The following is a 15742-nucleotide window of genomic DNA, read 5'->3' as shown; positions in this document are numbered from 1 at the left end:
CCTTTAATAAGCTAGGTCCATTAAGGTGTTAAATCCATTAAAACTAACTAGTAAGCATTAGTAAACACTAAGCATAATTAAGGAACCATAAAGCCAAGTAATTGTCATTAATAAATAACAATTAAGTTTACGTAGTCATAACATTCCAATTATGACAAAAGTTTAACGTGTATCAAGTACGTAGCTCGTTTTAAACAATAAGGGCCTGTTTACTTTTCTGTACATTAAGTTCTGTATGAATATAGATGGCAGAATGAATATAGATGACAGTATGGATGTGATCAGTAAAAAATTATTGTTGTTTACTTTTTATGTTGAATAAACGGTCTGAATGATGAAAATGACTATTTTGCCCCAAACTAAATATTTTTTTATGTAAATAATCTGTCTACTATCTTTATTTATATGTAATATGAATCAGAGTTCACCATTTGTACACCATCAACCATGTGTACATCTCCTCATACTTCCACATTTCTTCTCCAGACCCCAATTCACATTTTCATATATAATAATTCAAATTATAGCGTTTTCTTAATAACAAGCAACAATTTCCAATTAGTTAAAATACTTATCATCTCATACTATCCTCTACCTAATTGCTCATTTCCTCCATTTTCTCAGAAGTAAACATGAAGAAATTGACCTAAATTTTGCGGCCAACCTTAAAACTCAATCAACCATTTTTATAACATCCACCACAACTCTCTATCCTTAACTAGTGTTTAATCGTCATCATCATATCATCATATATAATAACTTCAACCTTCGAGGAGTACGAGGCGGCTACCGGAGGAGCAAGTGACAGAGACCAAAGGAGTAAGTGACGACATCCGTTTGGTTGAGAACGGTTACCGTCCAAGGTCTTCGATCACGTTTTGAATTTACAGATAGATTGTTTGAAGATGATGCTAAATTTTAATTGTTGTTATTTTTAGTTTATTAGTCGAGGTTTATTGTTTTTTGGACTGTGAAGATGAAATCATGAAATGGGTAAAGGTGGAAATCAAATGTCCATATGGGGACAACAGCACTTTTTTGCATCAATCACACAGCTCTCTAGTAAGGTGGCTCAAAAAAATAAGTCAAAAGTAAACAAGATAGGGTGGTGACTGAATAATCTTTCCAGGACAATAATCCCAATTAAGCTAAAAGTAAACAGCCCCTAAGTGACACTAACGGTCGTAAATGCATTCAAGGATCATGTTAAGTAATTAAGTACTTAAAAACACTTGTAAGGCATTAACGAAAGTAATTAACATAATTAATGATCCCAGCAAATAATCTAACTCAGTACGCACAAATACGCAGTTTCGTAAAAGTAATAATTATAATTAAAAGTCGAAAAAGTCGGGTCGTTAATCAAAAGCAGAAGTTACGTCATTTTCAACCTGTAAGTCTCATTTGAACTATTCCCCTTTTGGCTTATTGTCCATGCCCCATTAGAGATAAACAAAACCCATATCAACCCATTCATAAGTGATTGTATTTAACTACTACTCAATTGTTAACTTTAAATAATTTGGATGAAAATTTTCGATGTAGTGTTTGTATAACTAGAGTAGTTACATAACCGATATTCACTATACAAAACTTGGTTAGCGTCTATATATGATCGATCTACTAAGACTTACACATGGATGGTATCATTGTGACCCATTATCGAGGGCTTAACTCTCGTCTAAAGTCATCGACAGCAGCAGTATCATAATCATCACGAATGATCCAATCATAACTGTTATCATTTTGCATGACATTTGTATAATGTGAATACCCTTCTAACATCCGTTCTTCCCGTTTCTGGATAAAATGAATAACAGATGACTGGTCGAGAAACATGTCAACCACTTGTTCCATTGTTGGCCTATCCACTGGATCAGTTTCAATACACGACAAACCAATTTTGATGAATGTTTCAATGGAACTTGCATCAACAGCAATTCTGGGATCAATTATCTTTGAAATTGTTCCTTCTACCAAATTTATTTTAACCTACAACAAGTTAACATGTTTGTTTGTCACTGCCCATTTCTTTCAGATGTACATTATGTACTTCTAGCATTCGTACAAGTAGGACAATACTTCCAAGAATCAATATTAAAAGAATTGGAATAATCGAATGCTTGTCGATCAATTAAACGTCTTCTTCTATTAGAAGCTGAGAGTTAAAAGCAAGTTCATTATAGGTTGAAAAAGTCAGGTTACACTAATATGGATCCATGTCAATTACAGCATGTTTTTGGAAAGTCTTGGGTTGGATTGTAAGAGATAACAATTCATCCTTGTAAATAAAACAAAAACAAAAAAAAAAAATTGATTTTGATTATAAGCATAACAAGCATATATAGTTCTAATACTCTAGCTACCATATAATTGTAACTGGTAATCGTACTTACGTTTTCTACCAACTGATATAATTCTCGTCCGGTTACAGTTTCCAAAAGCAATACACCAAAACTATAGACGTCTACCTTGGTTGATAGACATGCCCCCTCACATAATTCCGGTGCCATGTATGCCCTGTTACATTTGCAGGTATTAGTGACGATAAAAAATAAAAATCTTTTATATATGTGCATGACTGCATGTGCTAAAAGTTATGCACTTACAAGGTTCCACGTTTCCTATCAACACGAGTGCAGTCAGTTCCATCGATTTTCGAGGCCACCCAAAAATTTGACAGTTTTGGGTTGAAACTTTCATCTAAAACAATGTTCTCAGGTTTTACATCACCGTGTACGATCGGACCAGGAGTCTGCTTGTGAAGGTAAACAAGTACTCTTGCAATTCCTAGTAATATCTGGTACCTTTTATTCCAGTCCAAAATAGTACACAGCCGATCTACAAACATAGATCACAAAACAAATGTTATATCAAATTTCAATCAAAAAGTTTAATCATTTTAAAAAGACTAAATTACATGGATGGTCAGCAATTTTACATACGAGCTTAAACTAATTTCTTGAATGATATTTACCAAAAACGATTGTTAAAAACTTAGTGTCTGGCACACAAGGGTAATAATTTCTAATGCTCTCCGCCATCTATTTAACTCCCATCTCCAAAGTTGCAAATCTCATTACTCGGATAGTACTCGGTCGGGAATTTTTAGGATGAACTCGCCAACTTGGGGTCTTGGAGTACTCGGATGTTTACATTTTGACTGATTTTAACCGAGTTTTGACAGTTTTTCCAGGTAATCCCGAGCATTACCCGAGTACTCCCCGGGTTGCCGAGTTTGACCGAATAATCAGAGTAATTGGACCGAGTAATTGGGAGACTTTTATTTCCGAGTACCCGAGTTCTGCAACACTGCCCATCTCTTTACATGTTTTCGACAGTGAGGAAAAGGTCAAAAACACCTTTCTTTTTCAGAAGCGTACACTGATAACTTTGATTTACCACTCTCATCATCAACCCAAATTCATCATCAAAATCATTTATTCAGACTCAAAATGCATTCAGTAATGATACTTGTCAATCTACTACAGTACAACATTAGATTTATATAAGAAACGGTTAAAAGGGAAGAGTTCATACCATGTATCATGCTATCCAGGGTTGCATGCGGTGCAAAATTATAGACGAGAAGCATTATTTCTCCTTGAATGCAATATCCAGCCAACTCAATCAAATTCTTATGTTGAAGCTTTACAAGTATTGATACTTCATTAATAAGTTGTTTATCAGATACTTTATTTTTAAGTTGTATATATGATACTCGATTCATAAATTGTTTATTTGATACGTCATTGATAACTTGAAAATCAAAATTAGAATAAGGTCCAAAAATTGTAATAACATGTCCATTTTGTAGCCTTCCCTGAAAGAAGAAACCAAACTGAAGCATTTAGCAAACCATGGGAAAAACTAGGGTAAAACAAAGTATTACATACCTTGTACATGGAACCATATCTGTGTTCGAAAATTTTATTAGCTTCAGAGAATTTTCCAGTTGCAACTTTGATAGTATCAAAAAGGAACCTACGTAATAGTTGGTTTTCATCTTGAATAGTCCCAATGTACAGCTCCAAGGATTTTAAACTTCTAACTCCAACTATAAGTTTAACAAATAACATGTAATTAAACGCTAAATCTTATGTGCATCTCACAACACTTAACCTTAGGTGTTGTTGGGCTTAAATATAAGATAAAATTGTGAATATACTGAAACTTGAAGGATCAAAAGTTTAAATGCATATATTAATTTATGGACAAACAACTCGAAAAGAACATAACACCTGAGTTTTCCCAATTGGACACAAATGTAGGCGTCTTTTTCCCAAATCTTGTCATGCCACGCGCATGTAATTTGTCGTCTTCTTTCTCCTGCAAGTTATCAACTTCTTTCTCCTGTAAAGCTAGGATGCCCTCAAGGGCCACCACAACCTGAGACATTGTAGGACGCTGTTTCGGGTGGCTATGCAAACACCCAACCGCTAGCTGCGCAAACTCTTTCAAACATGTAGGAGATATATTGTCACTTATATTGTGATCAACTATTTGCTTTAACCTACCTTCTTTGATACAGTCTTGTACCCAACATGCTAACCCCCATTGATCCTCATCAAGACTTCTATCTACTGCTCGTTTCTCACACAAGACTTCAAATAGTACAACTCCAAACGCATACACATCAGACTTTCGGGTTAGTCTACCAGTCTGATAATAATCAGGATCTAGATACCCGAATGTACCTTTCACTAAAGTGTTGACACCACTATCTGACTGATTTATTGGACCTACTTTGGACAGCCCAAAGTCTGAAATCTTAGCAGCCCAAGAGTCGTCCAACAATATATTTGAGCTTTTAACGTCTCGGTGTATCACTCCATGATTTATACCCGTACCAGTGTGAAGGTAATCTAACCCTCGAGCAGCCCCTAAACATATTTTTAGCCTTCGAACCCAAGTAAGTGGAGCTCGTAATTTGTGGAGATGATCTTCAAGGGTTCCACGAGGCATTAATTCGTAAACAAGTGCCATCTCTTGGATATCATTGCAATAACCAATCAAAGACACTAAGTGACAGTGCCTTAACTGTGAAAGCATTTTAACTTCCGCCCAAAATTCGAGTGCACCTTGATTGGAAGTTGTATCCAGCCGCTTTACGGCAACATCTAAACGAGTTGCCCCATTAGTAATCGTTCCTCTATAGACCTTGCCAAAACCCCCACGCCCGATCACCAACTGTTGGGAAAGTTAATCTGATGAGTCAAAGTATTTTGCAGATTTTAGAGTCTGATGATGTTAGAGTCTGAGGAGCAGATGATGTTAGAGTCTGAAGTTTTCAAAAGTCAACTGCCGAATGATTTCTTGTTGATAAAGCCATTTGAAGATTCTGGAAGATCTCTTTTATATTTAGAAGATATATGATGATGCGTTTTTGTGTTTATCTTCCAGAATTAATCTCCTTAAGTTTAGCTTTGATCCTTGTATATCTTTTCCTATTTTGTAGAGTAGTTTGTTAAGAATCCAAATCTGGAAGATTTGGTTCTTCTTGTATAAATACACGTTTATGTTTGCAGTTTTTAAATATACATATCAAAAACACGATTGTGCTTAATATATTATTGGTTTTCTTCTAATTCGTGTTCTCTTAATTTTCTGCACTTTAATTCCTATTGTTTGTGTGAAATTAAGAGTCTGGTGTTCATAGTTGAATTACTGTGAACTAATAACTGGTATCAGAGCGGGTTAGGTGTAAATCCGTCAAAGGTAATCTTTAAAACGATCTATTTTTCATCTTTGAAGAAATCAAGATGTCTACCAGTACAATTGTTACTCCAGTCATGGCTGGAAAAGGTGTGCCGATTTTTGATGGCACAGACTTTGCAACATGGAAGCTAAAAGTTCTATGGTTTCTTGGATCTGTTCATGAAGATGCAGAAACTGTCCTTACCACAGGACCCATTACACCAGGTCAAATGGTCGATGCTGTTCCTGGATCAGATACTGTTGCTGCACAACCTGCTTATTTTCGTTCAACTCCAAGAGAAAGATGGACAGAAGCAGAAGCTATAAAGTTTAAGCTTGACAGCAAAATAAGAAGTATTATTGGTAATGCTGTCACTGTTCCTATTCTCAGGAAAATTAGTCATGCCAAGACTGCTAAAGCTATGTGGGATCTTTTACTTAATGATTATGAAGGAGTCACAGTTGTTAAGACTCAAAAGAGAAAGAATCTGATCAGATGCTATGAAAACTTTGCTGCTGAGCCTAAAGAATCCTTAAGTGATCTCCACTCAAGGTTTCAGGTTTTGATAAATGATCTTGAAAGTGTTGGTATAGAAAAGACACAACAAGTTTTGTGTCAAAAGTTCATTGAATTACTACCTTCAAACTTTGAATCGGTTATTACTTCTATGGTAATAAGTGAGAAGATTGAAGGGTATGAGCTAAGTGAGTTGTTTGGTATTCTATCAAATTTTGAAGAAACACAGTTGAAGAACAAGATCAATGTTAAGAAGGTTGCTAAAGATCCAGAGGCAGCTTTGGTGGCTACTACAAAGAAGAACAAACAGTTGTTCTCCAGTTACTCTAGTAAGGTTGAATCTGAGGATGATGAAACTTCTGATGATAGTGAATCTGAAGAAGATGAGGAAGATGATGATCTGGAGGCCCAGATAGTTCTTTTGGCTCAGAGAGTTGAGCAAAGAAAGTTTGGTTTTAAGAAGGGTAAAGGTAAGAGTTCATTTGATCCAAAGAAAGCTAAGTGTTTCAAGTGTGGTAAGATAGGGCATATAGCTGCTGATTGCTGGTCTAAGGTTGAAGGAGGTTCAGATTCCTACAAGTCTGTTGACAAAGCAAGAAAGTACAAGTTGAAGTACAAGAAATTAAAGAATGAAGCTGAGAAGGCAAAGGGTAAAGAACAGGAGAAGGCTTTGTATACTGAAACATGGGAGGATGAAGATTCATCATCAGATGATGAGGAAGACAAGTGTTTTATGGCTTTAACTGAAATGGTTGGTGGATCCAGTAATTTTGAAGAGGATCTGAAGGCTATTGAGAAGATGGATATGGATAGTTCTTGTAATAAAATTTCTGCCTATAAGGTACAAAACTTTGTGAACTATTTTGATAATGAAAAAGTGAGAATGTTTCAGTACTTGTTGCTTGACTTTAAGTGGTGTTTAGAAGACATTGATAGGTTAAGAACACAAATCTTTGATCTTAAACAGTCAATTATGGAAAAAGATGCTGAAATTAAAGGATTAAAATCGTGTGAGGCTGAATTAGACACTTATAAAATGGCATATGCTGAAGAAACTAAAAGATTAAATACAGAATTAGGAAGATCAATTAAAAGGTCAAAACATTATGAGTCAATTTGTAGATCTTGGTGTGTATCTTCTAAAAAGAATTCTGATGCTATTGCCAAACAAATTCCAGATGATGTTAAGGCTATATTAGGTGAAAACTACATATTAGACAATAATGTGGAAGCTGATCCTAATAGATTTAAACCTGATATTTTACCAGATACTTTTGTAAAGTTTGATGGTGATAAAAAGATTTTGACAAATGCTTTTGTAAAATCATTAGATCCTGTTAAGCCTTTAGACATCATTGTACTTGAGAGCAGAGATCCTTTAGAGTCTGAAATTTTGTTACCATCAGACTCTAACTGGTCAGAAAGTAAAAGTCAATCAGAGTCTGAACTTGAGAAATCTTCAGACTCTAACAGTTTAGATTTGAAAATTAAAAGTGAATGTTCTGACCAGGAGTCTATCACCCATGAGTCAAGTTGCAAGGACATATCTGATTTATCTTCTGTTACTAGTACCAGTCCAGATTCTAAAAGGTCAAAAAGAAAGTCAAAGTCCAAACAGACTAAGACTATTCGAAAACTTAAAAAGGAAATTTCAAAACTTAATAATGTAATCAAAAGTAAAGAGAAATCTCCTGTTAAGAGTACATGTTGTCTTCCAAAGAGAATTGAAAAGTGTTGGAAACCCAAAGTCTGTGAAAGTGAAAGTGTTTTGAAATCTGTTAAAGACAAGTTGATCTGGATTGGTAACAAAGCTTTTGTATGGAGAGTAAAAGATTCTCCTATTGAACCCACTGAAAAGTGGGTTCCCTCCAAGAATTAATTGTGTAGTTGTTTGTGTCTTGTGTAGCAGGGTAGTAAGTGGTATCTGGATAGTGGCTGCTCAAGACATATGACTGGATGCAAAGAACATCTTGTAGAGTTTGTAGAAGAGAAGGGTCCTCCTGTGAGATATGGTGATAATTCTGTTGCAAAGACAGTTGGTTATGGTACTGTGAAAGCTGGTAGTGTTACTTTGATGAAAGTTGCCTTAGTTGAAGGGTTGATGCATAATCTGCTAAGTGTTAGTCAAATTGCTGATGAAGACTGTGAAATAAGAATCAGAAAGAAAGCTGGTATTATTTATGATCCAAAAGGTAGGCCAACACTTGTGGCCTGGAGACATCAGAATGTGTATGTATTGGATCTGAATTCTGTTAATTCTGGTATTGAGACATGTTTGTATTCTCAGACTGTAAATGAGCTAAATTGGCTGTGGCATAAAAGACTTTCTCATCTTAATTTTAAGAATATAAATGAGCTGTCTAAGAAGAAATTGGTGAGAGGTCTTCCACAGCAACCCTTTAAGAAAGATAAGCCATGTTCTGCTTGTATTATGGGTAAACAAACCAAAACCAAGTTTCCTTCAAAAACCCTGGCTACCATTTGTGATCCACTTCACATGCTTCATATGGATCTGTTTGGTCCAATGAATACTAGTAGTTTGGGTGGAAAAAGGTATACTCTTGTGATTGTTGATGAGTATTCCAGATTTACTTGGGTTATTTTCTTGGCTGCAAAGAGTGATGCTCCTGAAGAAATCATCAGGTTGATCAAAAGAGAGCAGGTTCAAAAGGGTATTCTTGTTAAACAGTTAAGAAGTGATCATGGTACTGAGTTCAAAAATGTTACTTTAATTGATTTTTGTGAAGAATCTGGAATTGGTCAAAACTTCTCTGCTGTAAGAACTCCTCAACAGAATGGAGTTGCTGAAAGAAGAAACAGAACCCTTATTGAAGCAGCTAGAACTATGCTATGTCAATCGAATGTAGCTTTAAGGTTCTGGGCTGAAGCTGTAAACACAGCATGTTACACTCAAAATAGGTCACTGATTGTGAAGAAACATGGTAAAACTCCTTATGAGTTATATCACAAAAAGGTGCCTACTATTCATTATTTTCAAGTTTTTGGGTGTAAGTGCTACATTTTAAATCAAAGAGATCAGCTTGATAAGATGAAGCCAAAGTCTGATGAAGGTATTTTTATGGGATATTCTTCTGTATCTAAAGCTTATAGAGTTTACAATCAGAGGAGAATGAAGATTGAAGAATCTATCAATGTTTCTTTTGATGAAAGCTCCTTAGAAATGGATCAATCATCCAATTCTGAGAATTCTGCACTTGAAGAAATGTCTAAGTTAATTTCAGAGAACATTGTTCAGACTCTGGATTCAGAGTCTGAGTCTGATGAACAGTGGTCAGACTCTAAAAATATTATTGCTGAAGGTGTTCATACAGAAGAATCTACACAAGAAGAAGAGATTGTTGTTAATCAAGAGAGTGGCCAATCATCAGATACCACCTCAGATCCCATTGTACCTATCAGAAGATCTTCAAGAAGCATAGTTCATCCAAAGCATCTTGATGATTATGTTGTGGATACTACAGGGTTACCCAAGACTAGTTCTTCTAATCAGGCTGCTGTGTCTGAATCTGCCATAGCTAATTTCTGTTTGTTTTCAAGTTTTCTTTCACTTATTGAGCCTAAGAAGATTGATGAGGCACTAGGTGATGATGACTGGAATGAGGCTATGACTGAAGAACTTACAGAGTTTGAAAGGAATGAAGTATGGGAATTGGTTCCAAAGCCTGATGATAAAACTATCATTGGCACAAAATGGGTATTCAGGAACAAGGTGGATAAAGATGGTATTGTTATCAGAAATAAGGCAAGGTTGGTTGCTCAAGGGTACAGGCAAGAAGAAGGGATAGATTATGATGAGACTTTTGCTCCTGTGGCTAGAATTGAAGCTATCAGATTGTTTTTGTCTCATGCTGCTCACAAAGGGTTTAAGGTATCTCAAATGGATGTGAAGAGTGCTTTCTTGAATGGAGTTTTGCAAGAAGAGGTGTATGTGAAACAACCTCCTGGTTATGTAAGTAAGAAATTTCCAAAACATGTTTACAAATTGAAAAAGGCATTGTATGGTCTGAAGCAAGCTCCAAGAGCCTGGTATGATACCTTGTCAACATTTCTTCTAGAAAATAATTTTTCCAGAGGAGCTATTGACAAGACTTTGTTTGTCAAAAAGGACAAAGGTGATGTGCTACTTGTTCAAATTTATGTAGATGACATTATATTTGGGTCTACTAATCCTAACTTGGGAAAATGGTTTTCTGATATTATGTCAAAAGAGTATAGAATGAGTAATTTGTGTACATTAAACTATTTTCTTGGGTTGCAAATAAAACAAAGTTCTGAGGGTATTTTTATAAACCAGAGTAACTATATTGCTAACATGTTAGACAAATATGGTTTCAAAAATTGTTCTTCTATAAGAACACCAATGAGCATTTCTGAAAAACTTGATAAGGATGAGTCTGGTAAACCCACTTGTCAATCAACCTATAGAGGTTTGATTGGATCTTTGTTATACTTAACTGCAAGTAGACCTGATATAATGTTTGCTACATGTCTTTGTGCACGTTACCAATCTGACCCTAAGGAGTCTCATTACAAAGCTGTGAAAAGGATTTTTAGGTACTTAAAAGGTACCCCTAACCTGGGTCTTTGGTATCCCAAAGACTCAGGGTTTGATCTAATTGGTTACACAGATGCAGACTATGCAGGTTGCAAATTAGACAGGAAAAGCACTTCTGGTGGATGTCAATTGTTAGGTGGAAAACTGGTTAGCTGGTCTAGTAAGAAGCAAAACTCTGTTGCTACTTCTACAGCAGAAGCTGAATATGTTGCTGCAGGAAGCTGCTGTGCTCAATTACTTTGGATGCAACATCAACTTTTGGATTTTGGGTTGACATTGTCCAACACTCCAATCATGTGTGACAATGAGAGTGCAATTGCTATTACTGAGAATCCAGTGTTTCACTCAAGAACAAAGCACATTGAAATCAGACATCATTTTATAAGGGATTGTGTTGAAAAGGGCAAAGTGTATTTGAAGCATATTGGTACAAAGGATCAATTGGCAGATATTTTTACTAAGGCACTTAATGAAGAAAGGCATTTTTATCTTCTTGGACAACTTGGAATGTTAAATCCATCTAGTGAAATGTTGTCTAGTGATGACTCTTCCGGAGTCTGATGTTTTAATGAGTCTGGATGAGGTAATGCTATTTCAGAGTCTGAGATGGTGTGACTCTGGTGTATTTTTGATGTAATTTTGTGTAAATTATTTTCTATCTTGTGTCAAATAAAGTTTTTTTTTCTTGTTCTGTTTTAGGTAAGTTTATTTTTCTTTATTCTATTTCTTATAATAAAAGGGTCAAAACTGTAACTTTTTGAGGAGGTAAATGGTAAAATTTTTGGCGGTGTCAGAATTATTTAATAGGGTTTAAATTTTAAATTTTTTTTTTTTTGTCAAATCAGTCGATCATCTCAAAACCCTCATCTGTTTTTCGAAATTCTCTTGCGATTACAATGGCGAACATGAAATTCATCCCTTTTGTTCTGGAACCAACTGAAAGGATGCATCGAGCAAAGGATTTTAGAGGTAATAAGGAGGTACAGGTATCGGTGAACAATAGGGTAGCTTGTGGTATAATTCCAGAAGGGTTTGCTAATGAGGGATATGAGGAATTGATGCTGTTTATGAGGAATCATCCTTTGAAGGATGCCTTCTTTAAGACAACGGTGATGTATCCTGAGATGCTGGCTGAGTTCTGGTACACGTGTAATGGGAACAGAGAAGCAAGGTCAATTACTGGTACTTACAGGAATGGTAACAACACCTTAACAATTACTGAAAATCATTTAAGGGCTGCTTTAAACCTTCCTTTTAATGAGAATTTTGTTCGAACAGCAGCAAAATCTGCTGTACGAAATTGTTTTAACCTAGTTGGTCAGCCCTTAACCAATTCTAGTGTCAAAATCAGTATGTTCAGTCCAAGGTGGATGTTTCTATTGTCAAATATAATCAGAAGTTTGAGTTTTAAATGTGGGAGTCTAACTGAAATAAATGATTTTGAGGCTCATATTTTTGATGCCATGGTAACAGGGAGAAATATAGACTTTGCACGTCTGTATTTTAATGAACTCTTAGTGCTTACTGAAAAACCTTTAAGAGATCACAATGTGCCATTCATAAGATTTATGAGTCTAATGTTTGAACAAGCAATGACACCAATTTTGTACAATGGTTTGCAAACTTTTAATGTCTATGAGTACAGGTATTTACCTGAATGCAGTGTCAAAATGTTTCATAGGCACATTGTTGATGGTCAAGAAGTCCCTCTTACAGCTGCTATGATGCATTGGGTCAATTTGGGCCGTGCAGATCAACCTGCAGATCCTGAGCAATCAGAATCTGAAGGGGCATCTTCTTCAGGATCTGAGCAATCAGAATCTGAAGAAGGTCACAACAATGGTCAACAACATTCAACAGAATCTGAACATTCAGTTTCTACCCCCCCAATTACTCCACCCCATATTGTCAATCAAACAGAGCAGGCTGAAGATATGGTTGAAGAAACACCACTTCAATCTAACCCATCTTCACCCACTGCTACTGAGCAAATATCTTCATCAAACAACCTTATGAACTCACCAGTTCATACAGAGAATACCACCATACTTGAACCCTTAGATGATTCAGCACCTGTGAATTCACCATTACAATTCACTAGGCAAGATGGTGCTAGTACTGTTTCTTCACCTCTGCTAGAGGTTGTTGCAAGCAGTGCTTTGACCTTAACCAAACCTGATAGGTTAGTTAACTTGGATACCCACATTACAGTTACTGATGCAACCCCCTCAGTTAACTTACAAACAGAGGTCCCAATCCTGGACTCATCAAACCAAATTCAACAACCTACTGAAATGGCCAAACCTACTTCTACCTCAGACTTAAGTCTGTCACTACCTTTCCAGAGCATGTCATCCTTACACACTCTTGCACAGGCTGCCAATGCCACACTCATGTCACAGGGTGTGGTACAGGCCTCAACACCTTCTTTATCCAAGGATTGCTTTTCTTCACAACAGGAAAGTCATGAGGATATACCAACCATACCCACATCTATTGACACTGCAGGTCAGACTGGGGCACCAGTTGAATTGGTTGGCTTGAATAAGGCTTTGACTAATTTGACTAAGAAGTTTGATGACAAACTATCTGTTGTGCAGTCTGATCTTTCTAAAAACTTTAATAATAATTTTGTTTCAAAATCAGAGTTGATGGAGGTGAGGAGGTTGGTTGGGGAGTTGCAGGGTGGTGCTGGTAATTCAAATTCTGTGGTGATGTTTAATGACAGGTTGGATGTATTGGAAAAGAAAGTTGATGGGGTAGAAAGTTGTTTTACAGGGTTTGCTTCTGATTTGGTTACTTTAAAAAATCAACAAGCTGAAATCTGGGAAATCATATCTTCTCTTCAGGTGGATGATGTCAAAAAGGGGGAGAAAAGAAAGAGAGTTGATGATGCAGAGGTTGCTGGTGATAAGAATAAGAGAGCTGCTGTTGAGGGGGAGAATCAAATTGAGGGGGAGCACATTGTTGTTGATGAGGTTGTGGTTTCAGAAAATGTGGTTGAGAATGTTACTGTTGGTGATGAAATTGTTGCTGGTGGTGTTAAGGATAAGGGTAAAAATGTTGCAGCTGTTGGTGAGATGATTGCAGAATCTGCTGGTGATATTTCTGAAAATCCTGCGGTCTTGAATGATCTGAGAGCTAAGTTGAATAAAAGGTTTAGATTTAGAAGGTATGAAGGAGAAGTGTTGAAGGTTGAAATTGATAGGACTGAGTATGATGGAGTGTGTTTGTTTCTGACTTTATCTCATGCTTCTGATAAAAGATTAAGGGTGAAGTTGAATCAAATATTGAGGTTAGGATTTTGTGAATGGAGAGGAATTGCATTTGGTTTGAGAGGTTGTGAAGGTGACAGGGTGATTTTAAGTGAGGAGTTTATAGATGATTTTTATGTTGAGTATTTGGATGCATTGCTGGTTAAAACTTCTAATGGAAGGAGAATGTTGATTAGAGTGGATCAGTTTGAGGATGCTAATATTGAGCTGCTATTAAGTTTGATGACAAGGTGTGAATCTCTGCAGACCTTACCTTTTCGAAGAAAGTTGTTGATGCACTTGTACAGCAAGATCAGTATGATGAAGAAGATCTCACACATGAAGCATAAGTGCAAGCTGATTGAAAGAGAGGTCAAGAAGTTGATGGGTTAGTAGCTTGAATTGTTTTGACATCATCAGATAGGGGGAGATTGTTGGGAAAGTTAATCTGATGAGTCAAAGTATTTTGCAGATTTTAGAGTCTGATGATGTTAGAGTCTGAGGAGCAGATGATGTTAGAGTCTGAAGTTTTCAAAAGTCAACTGCCGAATGATTTCTTGTTGATAAAGCCATTTGAAGATTCTGGAAGATCTCTTTTATATTTAGAAGATATATGATGATGCGTTTTTGTGTTTATCTTCCAGAATTAATCTCCTTAAGTTTAGCTTTGATCCTTGTATATCTTTTCCTATTTTGTAGAGTAGTTTGTTAAGAATCCAAATCTGGAAGATTTGGTTCTTCTTGTATAAATACACGTTTATGTTTGCAGTTTTTAAATATACATATCAAAAACACGATTGTGCTTAATATATTATTGGTTTTCTTCTAATTCGTGTTCTCTTAATTTTCTGCACTTTAATTCCTATTGTTTGTGTGAAATTAAGAGTCTGGTGTTCATAGTTGAATTACTGTGAACTAATACCAACGATTCAGCAAAGCCATCAGTTAATACCTGAATCTCGCCAATTGTAAACTGACGACATGGGTACTGTAATGACTTTAAGGATATGGAAGATTCAACTTCCTCAACAGACATGGTAATTGACATGATCTTCTAATCAATAAATGAAGATGATGATATGGGATTTAGTGTGAAATGATTTAGCTATCTGTAGTCAAACTTATAAATTGATTAACTAGTGGGTAACATGGTTTCCAAGAAATTACTAGGATATGACAATGTAAACTTCACATATTGTCTTCTTGTATTCTTAATACACACCAATAAAAAACAGAGATCCAAAGTCTTTCTACACGAAGGTTCCTTTTTTTTTTTTTTTTTTTTTTCTTTTTTCCTTTTTTTTTTTTTTTTTTTTTACTTTTCCTAATGGCATTCGCTTTCAAACTTGAAGAGTAACACCACAATTAATAACCATTTGTTTTATGGTAAAAAAAAATAAAAATGGAAGCTGGAGCTTGCAACTCAATTTCCTGTTATTTAATCTTTTGTTTAATTTACTCCTTTAAACAGAAATTATTCTCTTCTGGAAGTCAGACTCTCTGATTTCTTCAATTTATCAACATAAGCATTCACTCATTCAAACAACAAATTCCCGTTCTTCTCAATAACATCAATTTTCTCTACATTCTTAGACCGACTTAATTTCAGTTTCTCAACAAATTGTCTCAATTCCACAACTTCATTATTCAATTATTGTGAATCAGACATTGATGAAATTGAATAATGTTGTAGCTTAC

The 15742-nt window shown here is 35.7% G+C and overlaps 1 protein-coding gene across 1 annotated transcript; it reads right to left on the bottom strand.

Moving 5' to 3' along the window:
* Nucleotides 1-1385: 1385 nt before the first annotated feature.
* On the bottom strand, nt 1386-5794 carry LOC139870139 (receptor like protein kinase S.2-like). The gene is made up of 7 exons (XM_071857985.1): nt 5771-5794; nt 4242-5190; nt 3897-4057; nt 3541-3823; nt 2610-2841; nt 2397-2520; nt 1386-1992 (listed from the first exon to the last, which is right to left on the bottom strand). The coding sequence occupies exons 1-7, from the start codon at nt 5792-5794 to the stop codon at nt 1660-1662; spliced, it is 2106 nt and encodes a 701-aa protein (XP_071714086.1). The 3' UTR covers nt 1386-1659.
* Nucleotides 5795-15742: the final 9948 nt, after the last annotated feature.

Source organism: Rutidosis leptorrhynchoides, chromosome 10 (assembly GCF_046630445.1).
Source record: "Rutidosis leptorrhynchoides isolate AG116_Rl617_1_P2 chromosome 10, CSIRO_AGI_Rlap_v1, whole genome shotgun sequence".
NCBI classification, from domain to species: Eukaryota; Viridiplantae; Streptophyta; class Magnoliopsida; order Asterales; family Asteraceae; genus Rutidosis; species Rutidosis leptorrhynchoides.
Note: the sequence above shows the minus strand (reverse complement) of the source record. Positions and strands in the feature narration are given on the sequence as shown.

Excerpts from the sequence above, each read along its gene's own strand:
- LOC139870139 (XM_071857985.1), bottom strand. The coding sequence starts at position 5,794 with ATGACTGGAGTAACAATTGTACTG. Across the intron at positions 3,824-3,896 it reads GATATGGTTCCATGTACAAG|GGAAGGCTACAAAATGGACA; the intron begins GTATGTAATACT and ends TTCTTCTTTCAG. Across the intron at positions 1,993-2,396 it reads TATATCAGTTGGTAGAAAAC|GTTAAAATAAATTTGGTAGA; the intron begins GTAAGTACGATT and ends AACTTGTTGTAG.